The sequence below is a fragment of the Vidua chalybeata genome, chromosome 31, assembly GCF_026979565.1.
Source record: "Vidua chalybeata isolate OUT-0048 chromosome 31, bVidCha1 merged haplotype, whole genome shotgun sequence".
NCBI lineage: Eukaryota > Metazoa > Chordata > Aves > Passeriformes > Viduidae > Vidua > Vidua chalybeata.
In genome coordinates, this window is record NC_071560.1 from 1,600,001 (window position 1) to 1,619,187 (window position 19,187).

At 48.2% G+C, this 19,187-nt stretch overlaps 2 protein-coding genes across 3 annotated transcripts in view; both read left to right on the forward strand.

Moving 5' to 3' along the window:
• Window positions 1-5,364, forward strand: part of LOC128801703 (class II histocompatibility antigen, M alpha chain-like) — a 10,520-nt gene extending 5,156 nt beyond the window's left edge. Inside the window, exons 2-4 of the mRNA XM_053967740.1 lie at window positions 2,606-2,887; window positions 4,031-4,156; window positions 5,294-5,364. Of these exons, the coding sequence (XP_053823715.1) occupies window positions 2,606-2,887; window positions 4,031-4,156; window positions 5,294-5,298 (413 nt within the window). The 3' untranslated portion in view covers window positions 5,299-5,364. The remainder of the gene's footprint in view (window positions 1-2,605; window positions 2,888-4,030; window positions 4,157-5,293) is intronic.
• Window positions 5,365-7,385: 2,021 nt separating this feature from the next.
• LOC128801783 (HLA class II histocompatibility antigen, DM beta chain-like) lies at window positions 7,386-19,180 on the forward strand. 2 transcript variants are annotated; one of them, XM_053967910.1, is made up of 7 exons: window positions 7,386-7,469; window positions 8,847-9,134; window positions 13,492-13,827; window positions 15,606-15,713; window positions 16,992-17,024; window positions 17,698-17,730; window positions 17,828-19,180. In XM_053967910.1, the coding sequence occupies exons 1-7, from the start codon at window positions 7,427-7,429 to the stop codon at window positions 17,836-17,838; spliced, it is 852 nt and encodes a 283-aa protein (XP_053823885.1). In that variant the 5' UTR covers window positions 7,386-7,426; the 3' UTR covers window positions 17,839-19,180. The 2 variants fall into 2 exon arrangements, with proteins under 2 accessions (XP_053823885.1, XP_053823886.1); XM_053967911.1 differs by lacking the exon at window positions 15,606-15,713.
• Window positions 19,181-19,187: the final 7 nt, after the last annotated feature.

Here is a 19,187-nt window from a genome sequence, read left to right on the forward strand (position 1 = left end):
GGAAAAACTGGGGAAGGAGGGATGGGAAATACAGGAAAAACTGGGGAGGAAGGGATGGAAAATATAGGAAAAATTGGGGAATAAGGGATGGGAAATACAGGGAAAACTGTGGGAAAAGGGATGGGAAAAGCGGGAAAAAGGGATAGGAAATGTGGGAAAAATTGGGGGGAAAGGGATGGGAAATGGGGGAAAAATTGGGGAAAAGGGGTGGGAAGTGTGAGAAAATTGGAGATGAAAGGGTGGAAAATATAGGAAAAATTTGGGATGGAGGGATGGGAAATGTGGGAAAATTGGGGAATAAAAGGCTGGAAAATGTGGGAAAATTTGGGGGTGGAGAGTGTGAAAATTAAGGGATAAAGAGTGGAAAATGTGGAAAAAATTGGGGATGGAGGGATGGAAATTGTAGGAAAATTTCAGGATGAAGGGATGGAAATAGTAGGAAAAATTTGAGATGGAAAATGTAGGAAAATTTGGGGATGGAGGGATGGAAACCACAAAAAACTTGGGAATAAATGGACAAAACCAATCCCAATCCCATTCCCAATCCAAATTTTCTGCGATTGTTCCAAATTTTTCCCAATTTTTCCCGATTTTCCCCAATTTTTTCAAATTTTCCCTCAGGAATCCCGGTGCTCTGGTGGAGAACATCTTCCCGCCCAACCTCCCATTCCCATTTTTCCATTTTCCCACTTTCCCAATCCCATTTTCCCTCTCTTCCCACTTTTCCAATCCAAATTTTTCCATTTTCCCCATTTTTCCCAACCCAATTTTTCCCATTTTTCCAATCCCATTTCCCCCCATTTTTCCCATTTCCCCCCCAGGAATCCCGGTGCTCTGGTGGAGAACATCTTCCAGCCCAACCTCCCATCCCCATTTCTCCATTTTCCCATTTTTCCCATCCCAATTTCCCAATTTTTCCCACTTTTCCCCCCAGGAATCCCGGTGGTCTCGGTGTTCCCAGCGGAACCCCCATCCCCAGGAGAACCCACCACGCTGGTGTGCCTGGTGGAGAACATCTTCCAACCCAACCTCCCATCCCCATTTCCCCATTTCCCCACTTTTCCTGATCCCATTTCTCCCATCCCAATTTCCCAATTTTCCCGTTTTCCCCATTTTTCGCCCCAGGAATCCCGGTGGTCTCGGTGTTCCCGGCGGAACCCCCAATCCCAGGAGAACCCACCACGCTGGTGTGCCTGGTGGAGAACATCTTCCAACCCAACCTCCCATCCCCATTTCTCCATTTTCCCATTTTTCCCAACCCAATTTTTCCCCACTTTTCCCCATTTTACCCACTTTTCCAACCTCAATTTTTCCCAATTTTCCCATTTTCCCAACTTTTCCCATTTCCCCCCCAGGAATCCCGGTGCTCTGGTGGAGAACATCTCCCAGCCCAACCTCCCATCCCCATTTCCCCATTTTTCCCAATCTCATTTTCCCTCTTTTCCCATCTTTTCAATCCCAATTTTCCCATTTTTTCCCATTTTCCCCATTTTTCGCCCCAGGAATCCCGGTGGTCTCGGTGTTCCCGGCGGAACCCCCATCCCCAGGAGAACCCACCACGCTGGTGTGCCTGGTGGAGAACATCTTCCAGCCCAACCTCCCATCCCCATTTCCCAATTTCCCCATTTTCCCATCCCAATTTCCCAATTTTTCCCATTTTCCCAATCGAATTTTCCCACTTTTCCCCCCAGGAATCCCGGTGGTCTCGGTGTTCCCAGCGGAACCCCCATCCCCAGGAGAACCCACCACGCTGGTGTGCCTGGTGGAGAACATCTTCCAGCCCAACCTCCCATCCCCATTTCTCCATTTCCCCACTTTTCCTGATCCCATTTTTCCCATCCCAATTTCCCAATTTTCCCATTTTTCCCACTTTTCCCCCCAGGAATCCCGGTGGTCTCGGTGTTCCCGGCGGAACCCCCATCCCCAGGAGAACCCACCACGCTGGTGTGCCTGGTGGAGAACATCTTCCATCCCAACCTCCCATCCCCATTTCTCCATTTTCCCATTTTCCCCATCCCAATTTCCCATTTTTCCCATTTTTCCCACTTTTCCCCTCAGGAATCCCGGTGGTCTCGGTGTTCCCGGCGGAACCCCCATCCCCGGGAGAACCCACCACGCTGGTGTGCCTGGTGGAGAACATCTTCCAACCCAACCTCCCATCCCCATTTCCCCATTTCCCCACTTTTCCTGATCCCATTTCTCCCATCCCAATTTCCCAATTTTCCCGTTTTCCCCATTTTTCGCCCCAGGAATCCCGGTGGTCTCGGTGTTCCCGGCGGAACCCCCATCCCCAGGAGAACCCACCACGCTGGTGTGCCTGGTGGAGAACATCTTCCAACCCAACCTCCCATCCCCATTTCCCCATTTCCCCATTATTTTCCCCATCCCAATTTCCCATTTTTCCCATTTTTCCCATTTTTCCCCTCAGGAATCCCGGTGGTCTCGGTGTTCCCAGCGGAACCCCCATTCCCAGGAGAACCCACCACGCTGGTGTGCCTGGTGGAGAACATCTTCCAGCCCAACCTCCCATCCCCATTTCTCCATTTTCCCATTTTCCTCATCCCAATTTCCCAATTTTCCCAATTTTTCACATTTTTTGCCCCAGGAATCCCGGTGGTCTCGGTGTTCCCGGCGGAACCCCCATCCCCAGGAGAACCCACCACGCTGGTGTGCCTGGTGGAGAACATCTTCCCGCCGGCGCTGGACGTTGGCTGGACGGTGGCCGGAGCCGCGGTCACTCGCGGGGTCACTCTGGGTCCCTTCGTCCCCGCGGGCGACCTCACCTTCGCGCGCTTCTCCCGCATCGCCGTGCGCCCGGCGCCCGGCGCCGTCCACGCCTGCGAGGTCACCGCGCCGCGCCGCAACGCCACCGCCGTGGCCTACTGGGGTGCGCCGCGGGCGGGACTTTGGGGATTTTTTGGGATTTTTTGGGGTTTTTTTTGGGATTTTTTTGGTTTTTTTTAGGGATTTTTTGGGTTTTTGGGGTTTTTTTGCGATTTTTTGGGGAATTTTTTGGGTTTTTTGGGGGATCTTTTGGGGTTGTTTCGGGTTTTTTGGGATTTTTTTTTTGATTTTATGGGGATTTTTGGGGTTTCTGGGGATTTTTTGGGATTTTTTTTAGGCTTTTTTTTTGCTTTTTTTTGGGGATTTTTGGGGGTTTTTTTGGGATTTTTGGGGGGGGGGTTTGTTTTTTGTGGGTTTTTTTTGGATTTTTGGGATTTTTGGGGGATTTTTTAGGCTTTTTTGGGATTTTTTGGGGATTTTTGTGGGGGTTTGGGGATTTTTTTTGATTTTTTTTTTTTTTTGGGATTTTTTAGGTTTTTTTTTTTGTGGGATTGTTTGGGGAATTTTGTGGGGTTTTTGGGGTTTTTGGGGGGAATTTTTTGAGATGTTGGGGGGATTTTTGGTTTTTTTTGGAGGGGGATTTTTGGGGATTTTGGAGATTTTTTGGGGTTTTTTTTTTGACTTTCGGGGATTTTTGTGGATTTTTTTGGGATTTTTTGGGTGGTTTTGTGGGTATTTTTGGGTGATTTTTAGGTGATTTTTGGGGTATTTTTGGGTGATTTTTGAGGTGTTTTTTGGGTGATTTTTGGGGTATTTTTTGGGGTGATTTTTGGGTGATTTTGGGGTATTTTTGGGTGATTTTTGGGGGTATTTTTTGGGGTGATTTTTGGGGGATTTTTGGGGGGATTTTTGGTGATTTTTGGGGGTATTTTGGGGTATTTCCTGGGTGATCTTAGGTGATTTTGGGGGGTATTTTTGGGGTGATCTTGGGTGATTTTGGGGGGTATTTTTGGGGTGATTTTTGGGTGATTTTGGGGGTATTTTTGGGGTGATTTTTGGGTGATTTTGGGGTATTTTTGGGGTGATCTTAGGTGATTTTGGGGGGTATTTTTGGGGTGATCTTGGGTGATTTTGGGGGGTATTTTTGGGGTGATTTTTGGGTGATTTTTGGGGTATTTTTGGGGTGATCTTGGGTGATTTTTGGGGACGCCCCGCGGCCGGAGCTGACCGGGGGCCGTGCCCGCAGTGGCTCCGGACACGGCGCTGGACGAGCAGCTGGACACGGCGCTGGCCGGAGCCGCGCTGGCCTTGGGCCTCGTCCTGGCCCTGCTGGGGGCCGGCCTGGCCCTGCTGGCCCGCGGGGACCGCACCGGTACGGGGATAGGCCCGGCCTAAACCTGGGCCTAAGCCTAGGCCCGGGCCTAGGCCTAATCCCGGTTCTGGTCCTGATCGCGAGCCCGATTCTGGTCCCATTCCTGGTCCTTGTCCCAGTCCCAGTCTTAATCTTGATCCTGGTCCCAGTCCTGATCCCAGTCCTGGTCCTGGTCCTTGTCCCAGTCCCAGTCCTAGTCCTGATCCTGGTCCCGATTCTGGTCCCATTCCTGGTTCTGGTCCCAGTCCCAGTCCTAGTCCTGATACTGGTCCCAGTCCTGATCCCATTCCTGGTCCTTGTCCCAGTCCCAGTCCCAGTCTTAATCCTGATCCTGGTCCCAGTCCCAGTCCCATTCCTGGTCCTGGTCCCTGTCCCAGTCCTAGTCCTGATTGTGGTCCCAGTCCTGATCCCGGTTCTGGTCCTGATCCCGATCCCGATTCTGGTCCCATTCCTGGTCCTGGTCCCAGTCCCAGTCCCAGTCTTAATCCTGATCCTGGTCCCAGTCCTGGTCCCAGTCCTGATCCTGGTCCTTGTCCCAGTCCTAGTCCTGATCCTGGTCCCAGTCCTGATCCCAGTCCTGGTCCTGGTCCTTGTCCCAGTCCTAGTCCTGATCCTGGTCCCAGTCCTGATCCCAGTCCCAGTTCTGGTCCTGGTTCTGATCCTGATCCCAGTCCCGATCCCAGTCCCAGTCCCAGTCCCAGCCCTAATCCCAGTCCCAGCCCTAATCCCAGTCCCAGTCCCAGTCCCAATCCTGGTCCAAATCCCAGTCCCAGCCCTAAAACCAGTCCCAGTCCCAATCCCAGTCCCAGTCCCGATCCCAGTCCTAATCCCAGTCCCAGCCCTAATCCCAGTCCCAGTCCCAGTCCCAATCCTGGTCCAAATCCCAGTCCCAGCCCTAATCCCAGTCCCAGTCCCAGTCCCAATCCTGGTCCAAATTCCAGTCCCAGCCCTAAAACCAGTCCCAGTCCCGATCCCAGTCCCAGTTCCAGTCCTAATCCCAGTCCCAGTCCTAATCACAGTCCCAGTCCCAGTCCCAGTCCCAGTCCCATCCTTAATCCCAGTCCCAGCCCTAATCCCAGTCCCAGTCCCGGGGGTGCCAGTGGGGGACCGTCCCCAATTTTGGGTTTTTGTTCACAGGCTGAGCTCATCCCCGTGGGAATCTGGGAGTTAATTCCCGCCTGTCCTAAATAAACCCAGGCTTTGGCAGACGCCGTGTCCTTGTTTGTCACAGTCCTGGGTTTAGTCCTGGTTTTAGTTCTGATCCTGATCCTGGTCCTGATCCAAATCCTTGACCCTGATCCCGATCCAAGTCCCGGTCCAGGTCCTGTTTCTGATCCTGGTTTTAGTCCTGGTTTTAGTCCTGATCCTGATCCTGGTTTTAGTCCTGGTCCTGATCCTGGTCCCAATCCTTGACCCTGATCCTGATCCAGGTCCCCATCCAGGTTTTGTTTCTGATCCTGAGTTTAGTTCTGGTTTTGGTCCTGATCCTGGTCCTGGTTTTGGTCCTGATCCTGGTCCTGGTTTTAGTCCTGATGCTGGTTCTGGTCCTGATCCTGGTCCCCATCCTTGACCCTGATCCCGATCCAAGTCCCTGTCCAGGTTCTGTTTCTGATCCTGGTTTTAGTCTTGGTTTTAGTCCTGATCCTGGTCCTGGTTTTAGTCCTGGTCCTGATCCTGGTCCTGATCCAAATCCTTGACCCTGATCCTGATCCAAGTCCCCATCCAGGTTTTGTTTCTGATCCTGGTTTTAGTCCTGGTTTTAGTCCTGATCCTGATCCCAATCCCAGTCCTGATCCTGGTCCTGGTTCTGGTCCTGGTTTTAGCCTTGATACTGGTCCCAATCCGGGTTCTGGTCCTGGTTTTAGTCCTGATCCCGATCCCGGTTTTATCCCGGTCCTGGTTCTGATCCTGATCCTGGTTTTAGTCCTGGTCCTGGTTTTAGTCCTGATCCTGATCCCGGTTTTATCCCGGTCCTGGTTCTGATCCTGATCCTGGTTTTAGTCCTGGTCCTGGTTTTAGTCCTGATCCTGATCCCGATCCCGGTTTTATCCCGGTTCTGGTTCTGATCCTGATCCTGGTTTTATCCCGGTTCTGGTCCCAGTCCTGGTCCTGGTTTTAGTCCTGATCCTGATCCCGGTTTTATCCCAGTCCTGGTCCTGGTTTTAGTCCTGATCCCGATCCTGGTTTTATCCCGGTTCTAATCCCAGTCCTGATTCTGGTTTTAGTCCTGATCCTGATCCCGGTTTTATCCCAATCCGGGTTCTGGTTCTAATCCTTGTCCCAGTCCTGGTCCTGGTTTTAGTCCTGATCCTGATCCCGGTTTTATCCCGGTTCTAATCCCAGTCCTGGTCCCGGTCCCAGTCCCAGCTCCCAGGGTGGCTCCCAGTAACAGCTCCCAGTGCTCCCAGTCCCTCCCAGTTCCTCCCAGTGCTCCCAGTTCGCTCCCAATCCATTCCCAGTCCCTCCCAGTTCACTCCAAGTCCCTCCCAGTTCCCTCCCAGTCCCCTCCCAGTTCCCTTCCAATCCCTCCCAGTCCATTCCCAGTCCCTCCCAGTCCCTCCCAGTTCTCCCAGTTCGCTCCAAATCCATTCCCAGTTCACTCCCAGTCCCTCTCAGGCTCTTCCAGTTCACTCCAAGTCCCTCCCAGTTCCCTCCCAGTCCCTCCCAGTCCCTCCCAGTTCCTCCCAGTTCGCTCCAAATCCATTCCCAGTCCCTCCCAGTCCATTCCCAGTCCCTCCCAGTTCCTCCCAGTTCTCCCAGTTCGCTCCAAATCCATTCCCAGTTCACTCCCAGTCCCTCTCAGTCTCTTCCAGTTCACTCCCAGTCCCCCCCAGTCCCTCCCAGTCCCTCCCAGTTCACTCCCAGTTCGCTCCCAATCCATTCCCAGTCCCTCCCAGTCCCCCCCAGTCCCTTCCAGTCCCTCCCAGTCCCTCCCAGTCCCCCCAAGTCCCTCCCAGTTCGCTCCCAGTCCCTCCCAGTCCCTCCCAGTCCCTCCCAGTTCGCTCCCAGTCCCTCCCAGTCCCTCCCAGTCCCTCCCAGTTCTCCCAGTTCGCTCCAAGTCCCTCTCGCGGCCGCTCCCGGCTCAGCCCTGCCTGGCAGCGAGTGACGCGCGCCCGCCGCGCGCTCCCATTGGCTGCCCCAAAATGTCCCCAAATGTCCCCAAACGTCCCCACCCGGGGGGGGGCACCCCAAAGCACCTCCCAGCCCCTCCCAGTCCGTCCCAGTCCGTCCCAGTTCCTCCCAGTTCCTCCCAGTTCCTCCCAGTCCGCGATGCTGCCGCTGCTGCTGGCGGCGCTCGGAGCCCCCGGGGCGGGTGAGGAGCGCGGGTTTGGGGGAAAAAAACGGGAAAAATTTGGGGAAATTTGGGGAAAATTTGGGAAAAGGGGAAGTCGGGGATGAGGGCGGGGCTGGGGGGGCTCCGCCCTATGAGATTTGGGGGGGGTGGAGCGGATTTTGGGGCGAAAACTTGGGAATTTGGGGAGGTTTGGGGGGGACTCTGCCTTGTGGGAAGCGGATTTGGCGGGAAAAAGGGGGGAAATTTGGGCAAATTTGGGCAAATTTGGGAAAAGGGAGAGCTGGGAATGAAGGGGGTCGGGGGGGGCTCCGCCCTATAAGATTTGGGGGGGGTGGAGCAGATTTTGGGGTGAAAAATTGGGAATTTGGGGAGGTTTGAGGGGGGCTCCGCGTTGTGGGAAGTGGATTTGGCGGGACAAAAAACTGAGAATTTGGGAAAATTTGGGAACATTTGGGAAAAGGGAGAGCTGGGAATGAGGGAGGTTGGGGGGGGCTCCGCCCTATAAGATTTGGAGGGGGTGGAGCAGATTTTGGGGTGAAAAATTGGGAATTTGGGGAGGTTGGGGGGGGGGCGACCTTGTGGGAAGCGGATTTGGCAGGAAAAAAAGTGGGAAAAAAAGGGGAAAATTTGGGAAAAGGGGAAGTTGGGAATGAGGGCAGGGCTGGGGGGGGGCCCCGCCCCATAACATTTGTTGGGGTGCAGAGGATTTTTGGGTGAAAATCCAGAAAATGCCACAAAAATAACCAAAAAATCCCAAAAAAAGTTTAAAAAAATTTTAAAAACCCCCCAAAACCTCCAAAAATAGATTAAAAAAAATCTAGAAATATCCCTAAAAAAATCTACAAAAAATCAAAAAAAATCTACAAAAAAATCCTAAAGAAAATTCAAAATCTTGCAAAAATCCCCAAAAAATCGCCAAAATCCCCAAATTTCCCTGAAATAAGCCCCCCCAAAAAAATCCCAAAAAAATCCAATGAAATCCCCAAAAAATTTTTTTAAAATCCCAAAAAATCCTCCAAATATCCTCAAAAAACCTCAAAAAAAATCCAAAAAATCTCCAAAAAAACCCTCAAAAAATCCCCAAAACCCCCAAAAATCCCCCCAAAATCCCGAAAAAAAAACCTCAAAATCACCAAAATTCCCCGAAATAAGCCCCAAAAAAACCCCAAAAAAATCCCTAAAAAATTCCCAAAAATCTCAAGAAAATCCCCAAAACCCCCAAAAAACCCCAAACAACCCCAAAAATCCCCTCAAAAACCCTGAAAAACCCCAAAAAATCCTCAAAAACCTTAAAAAAATCCCCAAAAACCCACCCAAAAATTCAAAAAAACCCGAAAACCCCCCAAAAAAAACCCCAAAAAATCCGCTTCAAATCCCATCTCCGGTCCCTTTTAGCCCCGTTCGTGCTGCAGGTGGCCTCGTTCTGCTCGCTGGCCACCGACGGCTCCTTGGTGGCCACCAACGGCTCTCAGGAGGTGGAGGTGGCGCTGTCGCGGTTCCCGCTGGTGTGCGGCGACCTGCGGGGACCCCGCGCCGGCCCCTGCCAGCAGGGGGGGCCCTTGGGGACACTTGGGGACATCCTGGCGCGGGCGCTGGCCCAGGACAGCAGGTGGGGACAGCGGCTGCGCCAGCGGCAGCGGCTCTGCCAGGAGCTGCCCAAGAGGGTGTGGCCACCACTGAGAGGTCAGGGGACATCGGGGACAACGGGGACAACGGGGACATCGGGGACATTGGGGACATTGGGGACAACGGGGACATTGGGGACAACGGGGACAACGGGGACATTGGGGACATCGGGGACATCGGGGACAATGGGGACATTGGGGACAACGGGGATATTGGGGACAATGGGGACGTCGGGGACATCGGGGACAACGGGGACATTGGGGACATTGGGAATGTTGGGGACATTGGGGACGTTGGGGGGGTTGGGGACATTGGGGACGTTGGGGTCAATGGGGGATTGGGGACATTGGTGACAACGGGGATGTCGGGGACATTGGGAATGTTGGGGACATTGGGGACATTGGGGACAACGGGGACATTGGGGACATTGGGGACAACGGGGACATTGGGGACATTGGGGACAATGGGGACACTGGGGACAACAGGGACATCGGGGACATCAGGGACATTGGGGACATTGGGGACATTGGGGACAATGGGGACACTGGGGACAACGGGGACGTTGGGGACATCGGGGACATCGGGGACAATGGGGACATTGGGGACAACGGGGATATTGGGGACAACGGGGACGTCGGGGACATCGGGGACAACGGGGACATTGGGAATGTTGGGGAGATTGGGGACGTTGGGGTCAACGGGGGGTTGGGGACATTGGGGACATTGGGGACATTGGCAACAACGGGGACGTCGGGGACATCGGGGGGGTTGGGGACAATGGGGATGTTGGGGTCAATGGGGGATTGGGGACGTTGGGGACATCAGGGACAATGAGGGGGTTGGGGACATTGGAGCCATTGGGGACATTGGAGTCATTGGGGGGATTGGGGACATTGGGGACAATGGGGACATTGGGGATGTTGGAGCCATTGGGGGTCTTGGGGACTTTGAGGACATTGGGGACATTGGAGCCATTGGGGACATTGGGGGGGTTGCGGAAATGGGGGACATTGGAGCCATTGAGGGTCTTGGGGACATTGGGGACAATGGGGACATTGGGGGTCTTGGGGACATCAGGAACAATGGGGATATTGGAAATGTTGGGGACATTGGGGACATTGGGGGGGTTGGGGACATTGGGGAAGTTGGGAATGTTGGGGACGTTGGGGTCAATGGGGGCTTGGGGACATTGGGGACATCGGGGACAATGGAGACAACCGGGACGTCGGGGACATTGTGGGGGTTGGGGACATTGGGGACATTGGAGCCATTGGAGACATTGGGGACAATGGGGACATTGTGGACATTGGGGACATTGGAGCCATTGGGGGTCTTGGGGACATTGGGGACATTTGGGGACATTGGGGACATTGGAGCCATTGGGGGTCTTGGGGACATTGGGAACATTTGGGGACATTGGGGACATTGGAGCCATTGGGGGTCTTGGGGACATTGGGGACATTGGGGACATTGGCGGCATTGAGGACACACTGGGCACATTGGGGATATTGGGAATGTTGGGGACATTGGGGACACTGGGGACATTGTGGGGGTTGGGGACATTGGGGGTGTTGGGGACTTTGGGGACATTGGGGACATCGGGGGTATCAGGGATATTTGGGGTGTTGGGGACATTGAGGACACTGGGAATGTTGGGGACATGGGAGACATTGGACACTTTGGGGACATTTTGGGGACATTGGGGGCATCGGGGACATTGGGGACATTGGGGATATTGGTGGCATTGGGGGCATCGGGGACATTGGGGACATTGGGGGGAAATTTGGGGCCATTTTGGGCACACTTTGCGCCATTTTGAGGCCCATTGGCAGCCATTTTGTGGGGACCATTTTGGGACCATTTTGGGGCCATTTTGGGCCATGCTTGGGGACACATTTGGGGCCACGTTTAGGACATTTTGGGGACACTTTTGGGACCAATCTGGGCCCATTTTGGGGCCATTTTGGTCAATTTTGGGCCATTTTGGGACACATTCGGGCACACTGGTGGCCATTTTGAAGCATATTGGCGGCCATTTTGTGGCGGCCATTTGATCACCTCAGGACATTTGCGGCCATCTTGGGGCTGTTTTGAGCCCATTTTTCTCCATTTTGGGGCCATTTTGGGATGTACTTGGGGACACATTTGGGGCCATTTGGGTCCATTTGGAGCAGGTTTGGGGCCACATATGGGGACACATTTAGGCCCATTTTGGGGCCATTTTGGTCCATTTTGGGGCAGATTTGGGTACACAGGTGGCCATTTTGAGGTCCATTGGTGGCCATTTTGTGGGGACCATTTTGGGGCCATTTTTGGACCCACCTGGGGACACATTTGGGACCAATCTGGGCCCATTTTGGGGCCATTTTGGTCCATTTTGGGTCTATTTTGGGACACATTCGGGCACACTGGTGGCCATTTTGAGGCACATTGGTGGCCATTTTGTGGGGGCCATTTTGTGGGGGCCATTTTGGGACCATTTTGGGGCCATTTGGGACCCACCAGGGGACACATTTGGGGCCACTTTTAGGACATTTTGGGGGCAGATTTGGGACCAGTTTGGGCCCATTTTGGGTCTATTTTGGGACACATTCAGGCACACTGGTGGCCATTTTGAAGCACATTGGCGGCCATTTTGTGGGGGCCATTTGATCACCTCAGGACATTTGCGGCCATCTTGGGGTCATTTTGAGCCCATTTTTCTCCATTTTGGGGCCATTTTGGGATGTACTTGAGGCCACATTTGGGGCCATTTTGGGTCTATTTTGGGACACATTCGGGCACACTGGTGGCCATTTTGAGGCACATTGGCGGCCATTTTTTGGGGGCCATTTTGTGGTGGCCATTTTGGGACCATTTTGGGGCCATTTGGGACCCACCTGGGGACACATTTGAGGCCACTTTTAGGACATTTTGGGGACAGATTTGGGACCAGTTTGGGACCATTTTGGGGCCATTTGGGCCCCTTTTGGGTCTATTTTGGGGCAGATTCGGGCTCCCTGGTGGCCAGTTTGAAGCACATTGGCGGCCATTTTGTGGGGGCCATTTGATCACCTCAGGACATTTGCGGCCATCTTGGGACCATTTTGAGCCCATTTTTCTCCATTTTGGGGCCATTTTGGGATGTACTTGGGGGGACACATTTGGGGCCATTTGGGTCCATTTTGGGCCTATTTTGGGACACATTCGGGCACACTGGTGGCCATTTTGAGGCCCATTGGCAGCCATTTTGTGGGAACCATTTTGTGGGGGCCATTTTGGGACCATTTTGGGGCCATTTGGGACCCACCAGGGGACACATTTGGGGCCACTTTTAGGACATTTTGGGGGCAGATTTGGGACCAGTTTGGGCCCATTTTGGGGCCATTTTGGGACACATTCAGGCACACTGGTGGCCATTTTGAAGCACATTGGCGGCCATTTTGTGGGGGCCATTTGATCACCTCAGGACATTTGCGGCCATCTTGGGGTCATTTTGAGCCCATTTTTCTCCATTTTGGGGCCATTTTGGGACGTACTTGAGGACACATTTGGGGCCATTTTGGGTCTATTTTGGGACACATTCGGGCACACTGGTGGCCATTTTGAGGCCCATTGGCGGCCATTTTGTGGGGGCCATTTTGTGGTGGCCATTTTGGGACCATTTTGGGGCCATTTGGGACCCACCTGGGGACACATTTGAGGCCACTTTTAGGACATTTTGGGGACAGATTTGGGACCAGTTTGGGACCATTTTGGGGCCATTTGGGCCCCTTTTGGGTCTATTTTGGGGCAGATTCGGGCTCCCTGGTGGCCAGTTTGAAGCACATTGGCGGCCATTTTGTGGGGGCCATTTGATCACCTCAGGACATTTGCGGCCATCTTGGGACCATTTTGAGCCCATTTTTCTCCATTTTGGGGCCATTTTGGGATGTACTTGGGGGGACACATTTGGGGCCATTTGGGTCCATTTTGGGCCTATTTTGGGACACATTCGGGCACACTGGTGGCCATTTTGAGGCCCATTGGCAGCCATTTTGTGGGGGCCATTTTGTGGTGGCCATTTTGGGACCATTTTGGGGCCATTTTGGGCCACGCTTGGGGACACATTTGGGGCCACTTTTAGGACATTTTGGGGACACATTTGGGCCCATTTTGGGGCCATTTTGGGCCTATTTTGGGGCAGATTCAGGCGCACTGGTGGCCATTTTGGGACACATTCGGGCACACTGGTGGCCATTTTGAGGCACATTGGCGGCCATTTTGTGGGGGCCATTTGATCACCTCAGGACATTTGCGGCCATCTTGGGACCGTTTTGAGCCCACTTTTCTCCACTTTGATCCCATTTTTCACCAATTTGGGGCCACTTGGTGACACAAAGCCACCTCCGCCATGTCCCCAAACATCCCTTTTTGTCCCCAACTGTCCCCCCAGCGCCGCCGCGGCTGCGCATCGTCCCCGAGCGCTCTGGCTCCGCGCTGGCCCTGACGTGTTACGCCTGGGGCTTCTCCCCCGCTGACATCACCATGAGGTGGCTCTGCAACGGTGACATCATTGGGGACGTCGCCGAGGACAGCGTTGGCGACGCCGTTGGCGGCATCGTCGGCGACGCCGTCGGCGACACTTCGAGACAATCGCGGGTGCTGCCGGTGGGGGACGGAACGTTCCGGGCGCAGGCGACGATCCAGGTGCCACCGGGGACATCTGGGGACACTTTCGATTGCGTGGCGCTGCACCCCAGCCTGGAGGAGCCCCTCAGAGTCACGTGGGGTGAGGCCCTTTCGGGGCAGTTTTGGGAATTTTGGGGGAATTTTGGGGTTTTTGGGACTTTTGGGATTTTTTAGGGAATTTTTGGGGGATTTTTTGAGGGTTTATTTTGATTATTTTTTTATTTTGATGGCATCTTTTACAATTTTTTTGACAATTTCTTACAATTTTTAACAATTTTTTTGCAATTTTTTACAATTTTTTTTACAATTTTTTACAATTTTTAACAGTTTTTTACAATTTTTGACTTTTTTTTCAATTTTTTACAATTTTTTACAATTTTTTACATTTTTTTTTACAATTTTTAACAATTTTTTACAATTGTTTACAATTTTTTTTACAATTGTTTACAATTTTTAACAATTTTTTACAATTTTTTACAATTTTTCGGAGGATTTTTAGGATATTTTTTGTTACGGATTTTTTGGGAATTTTTTGGGATTGTTTGAAGGGTTTATTTCGATTTTTTTTTAATTTTTAATTTTAAATTTTTTAGAATTTTGGATTTTGGGTTTTTTTTGTTTTCTTTCTGGGGATTTTTAGTGTTTTTAGTTTTAGGATTTTTTGGGGGATTTCTGGAGGGTTGTTTTGGTTTGTTTTGTTTTAATTTGGACTGCGTTTTTTACCATTTTTTTACAATTTTTGGGAGGATTTTTAGGATATTTTGCTGTTACGGATTGTTTAGGATTTTTTGGGGGGGGGATTTTTTTAGTGTTACGATTTGTTTTCGAATTTTATTTGAATTTCTGGGTGAATTTCCTTTCATTTCAAGTGGATTTTTTTTTAATTTTTGTGTGTATTTATTTGAATTTCTGGTTGAATTTCCTTTAATTTCCTGTGTATTTATTTATATTTCTGGGTGAATTTCCTTTCATTTCCTGTGGATTTATTTGAATTTCTGGGTCAATTTCCTTTCATTTCGGGTGGATTTTTTTTTTAATTTTCCTGTGTATTTATTTGAATTTCTGGGTGATTTTCCTTTCATTTCTGGGTGGATTTCTTTTAATTTTGGGTATATTTTTTTTTAATTTTCGGGGGGTATTTATTTTTTATTTCTGGGTGAATTTCCTTTCATTTCTGGGTGAATTTCTTGTAATTTCGGGTGGATTTTTTTTTTAATTTTCCTGTGTATTTATTTGAATTTCTGGGTGAATTTCCTTTCATTTCCTGTGTATTTATTTGAATTTCTGGGTGAATTTCTTTTAATTTTGGGTATATATTTTTTTTAATTTTCGTGTGTATTTATTTTTTATTTCTGGGTGAATTTCTTGTAATTTCGGGTGGATTTTTAAAAAATTTTCATGTGTATTTATTTTAATTTCTGGGTGAATTTCCTTTCATTTCCTGTGTATTTATTTAAATTTCTGGGTGAATTTCCTTTCATTTCCTGTGGGTTTATTTGAATTTCTGGGGGTGGATTTATTTGAATTTCTGGGTGAATTTCCTTTCATTTCCTGTGTGTTTATTTGAATTTCTGGGTGAATTTCCTTTCATTTCCTGTGTATTTATTTGAATTTCTGGGGGTGGATTTATTTGAATTTCTGGATGAATTTACTTTCATTACGGGTGGATTTCTTTGAATTTCTGGGGGTGGATTTATTTGAATTTCTGGATGAATTTCTTTTAATTTCGGGTGGATTTTTTTTTTAATTTTCCTGTGTATTTATTTGAATTTCTGGGTGAATTTCCTTTCATTTCCCGTGTATTAATTTGAATTTCGGGTGGATTAATTTGAATTTCGGGTGGATTAATTTGAATTTCGGGTGGATCTATCCCCGCAGCCCCGGGTCTGTCGCCGCGGCTGTCGCTGCTGGTGGCCCTGGCGGTTCTGGCGCTGCTCCTGGGGCTCCTCATCCTCACCTTCGGCCTCCGCCGCTTCCTGCGCGCAGGTGACACCGGGGGGCACAAAACGGGGCAATTTTGGCACTTTTGGGCAATTTTGGCACTTTTCTGACAATTTTTTGTTGCTTTTTGTCCCTTTTTCGTCACTTTTATGCTGATTTTTGTCACTTTTACGCTGATTTTTGCCACATTTTTTGTCAGTTTTTGTCACTTTTCGTCACTTTTGTCGATTTTTGTCACTCTGTCACTTTTGTGCTGTTTTTGTCACTTTTTGTCACTTTTATGCTGATTTTTGTCCCTTTTATGCTGATTTTGTCCCTTTTTTGTCACGTTTATGCTGATTTTTGCCACATTTTTTGTCAGTTTTTGTCACTTTTCGTCACTTTTGTCGATTTTTGTTACTTTTTGTCACTTTTATGCTGGTTTTGTCACTTTTCTCACTTTTATCTCATTTTTGTCACTTTTATGCTGATTTTTGTCGGTTTTATGTCACTTTTTGTCACTTTTTCTCACTTTTTGTCAGTTTTATGCTGTTTTTTGTCACTTTTTGTCACTTTCTGTCACTTTTATCTCATTTTTGTCACTTTTATGCTGAATTTTGTTGGTTTTATGTCACTTTTTGTCAATTTTTTGTCACTTCTACGCTGATTTTTGCCGCATTTTGTGTCAGTTTTTGTCACTTTTCGTCACTTTTGTCGATTTTTGTCACTTTTATTTCACTTTTATGCTGCATTTTGTCACTTTTTGTCACTTTCTGTCACTTTTATCTCACTTTTTGTCACTTTTATGCTGATTTTTGTTGGTTTTATGTCACTTTTTGTCCATTTTTGTCCCTTCTTTGTCACTTTTATGCTGATTTTTGTCCTTTTTTGTCACTTCTACGCTTATTTTTGCCGCATTTTGTGTCAGTTTTTGTCACTTTTCATCACTTTTGTCGATTTTTGTTGCTTTTTGTCACTTTTATGTCACTTTTATGCTGGTTTTTGTCACTGTTTGTCACTTTCTGTCACTTTTATCTCAGTTTTGTCACTTTTATGCTGATTTTTGTTGGTTTTATGTCACTTTTTGTCAATTTTTGTCAATTTTATGTCATTTTTATGCTGATTTTTGTTGCTTTTTGTCACTTTTATGTCACTTTTTGTCTCTTTTATGACATTTTTGTCACTTTTATGTCTCTTTTATGCCATTTTTGTCCCTTTTTGTCACTTTTATATCACTGTTGTGCTGATTTTTGTTGCTTCTTGTCGCTTTTTGTCCCTTTTTTCTCATTTTTTGTCCACTTTTATCTCATTTAATCTCATTTTTGCCCCATTTTCTCCCTGCAGGTTACACCCCGCTCCCCGGTGCCACCCACGCAGGTGAGGGACCCTGATGTCACCTCCTGTCCCTCTTTTTGTCCCTTTTTCTCTCTTTTTGTCATTTTTATTCCTTTTTGCCCATTATCTGTCACTTTTTCTTAATTTTCGTCACTTTTGTCCTTTTTTGTTGCTTTTTCTCACCTTTTTTGTCCCTTTCTCCTCATTTTCTATCCCTTTTTGTCATTTTTTTGTCCATTTCCCTCTCTTTTTGTCACTTTTCTGCCCCCTTTTGTTGATTTTTGTCCTTTTTTCTCCTTTTTTTCCCAATTTTCATCTTTTTTTCCCACTATTTCATCATTCCTTGTCCCTTTTTATTGTTTTTTTCTCATTTTTGTCCCTTTTTTCTCCCTTTTTCACCCTTTCTGTTGCTTTTTTGTTCCATTTTTCGCCTTTTTTTCACTTTTTCATCACTGTTTGTCCTTTCCCCCCTTTTTTGTCCCTTTTTATTTATTTTTTCTCCCTTTTTGTCCCTTTTTATTGCTTTTTTTTCTCATTTTTGTCCCTTTTTTCTCCTTTTTTTCACTTTTTCTCCCTTTCAGTTACTTTTTCCTCCCTTTTTTCCCTTTTAAATTTTTTTTTCTCTCTTTCTGTTGCTTTTTTCTCCCTTTTTTCTCAATTTTTACCTCATTTTTTGTCCATTTTTATCCATTTTTGCCCCATTTTCTCCCTGCAGGTTACACCCCGCTCCCCGGTGACACCTACGCAGGTGAGGGACCCCGATGTCACCTCCTGTCCCTTTTTTCACATTTTCCCCCCCTTTTTTCACCTTTTTTGTCCCATTTTTTGTCACTTTCCCTTCCCAGGCAGCATCTGAGGACCCTCCCAGGACGGTGACGACGACGGGGCCCGAAAACCCTGAAAATCACCCCAAAATTCTGCCCCAAAATCCCCAAATCGCCCTCAAAAATCCCCCCTAAAAAAAACCCCCCAAAATCCCCTAAACCCCACCCAAAAATCCACCCCAAAATCCCTTTAAAAAAAAAAAAAACAAAAAAATCCCCAAAAATTCCCCCCAGCCCCTCACAAAAATATAAATTTCCAAAATTTGCCCCCCAAGAAATCCTCCCCAAAATCCTCAAAAATCCCCCTAAAAAACACCCAAAAATTAAAAAAAAACCCCAAAATACCCCCAAATACTCCCAAAAATCCCCTAAAAATCTCTCTCAAATCCCATTGAAAATCCCCTAAAAAATTCCCTAAAATTCCCCCTCAAATCCCGTTAAAAATCCCCAAAAAAATTCCCCGAATTTCCCCCTCAAATCCCATAGAAACACCAAAAAATTCCCAAAAATTCCCTCTCAAATCCCATTAAAAATCCCCCCAAAAATCCCCAAAAATCCCTCTCAGATCCCATTAAAACCCCCCAAAAAAATTCCCCCAAAATCCCTCTCAAATCCCATTAAAAATCCCCAAAAAAAGCCCCAAAACCCCCCTCAAATCCCATTAAAAATCCCCTAAAAAAACCCAAAAATCCCCCTCAAATCCCATTAAAAATCCTCAAAAATTCCCCCAAAATCCCCCTCAAATCCCATTAAAAATCCCCTAAAAAATCCCATAAATCCCTCTCAAATCCCATTAAAAATCCCCTAAAGAATCCCATAAATCCCTCTCAAATCCCATTAAAAATCCCCAAAAACTTCCCCCAAAATCCCCCTCAAATCCCATTAAAAATCCTCAAAAAAATCCTCCTCAAATCCCATTAAAATCCCCTAAAAAATCCCCAAAATCCCCTTCAAATCCCATTAAAAATCCTCCAAAATTTCCCCAAAATCCCCCTCAAATCCCATTAAAAACCCCCTAAAAAATCCCCAAAATTCCCCCTCAAATCTCGTAGAAACACCAAAAAAAAATCCCCGAAATTCCCCTCAAATCCCGTTAAAAACCCCATAAAAAACCCAAAAATCCCCCTGTCCTAATTTAGAACAAATTTGGGAGAAAACCTCCGGAAGGATCCCCCAGAAATGTGAAAAAAAAAAAAACAAAAAAAAAAAAAATTTATTGAACAAGCAACCTTAACCTGAGCTGGTTAAAAAAGCATCTTATGTAGCGCATTTTCCATTTTTACATCGCGTTATAACCCAAAAATACATTTATTTAACGCGCTACTTGAGAGAATTAACAAAACACAACTTTCCGGACATTACACGTTTAATATTAATTGCA

Coding starts and splice junctions, on each gene's coding strand:
- LOC128801783 (XM_053967910.1), top strand. CDS start 7,427: ATGCTGCCGCTGCTGCTGGCGGCGCTCGGAGCCCCCGGGGCGG. Junction 7,470..8,846: donor GCTCGGAGCCCCCGGGGCGG/GTGAGGAGCGCG, acceptor GGTCCCTTTTAG/CCCCGTTCGTGCTGCAGGTG. Junction 15,714..16,991: donor CCGCCGCTTCCTGCGCGCAG/GTGACACCGGGG, acceptor TTCTCCCTGCAG/GTTACACCCCGCTCCCCGGT.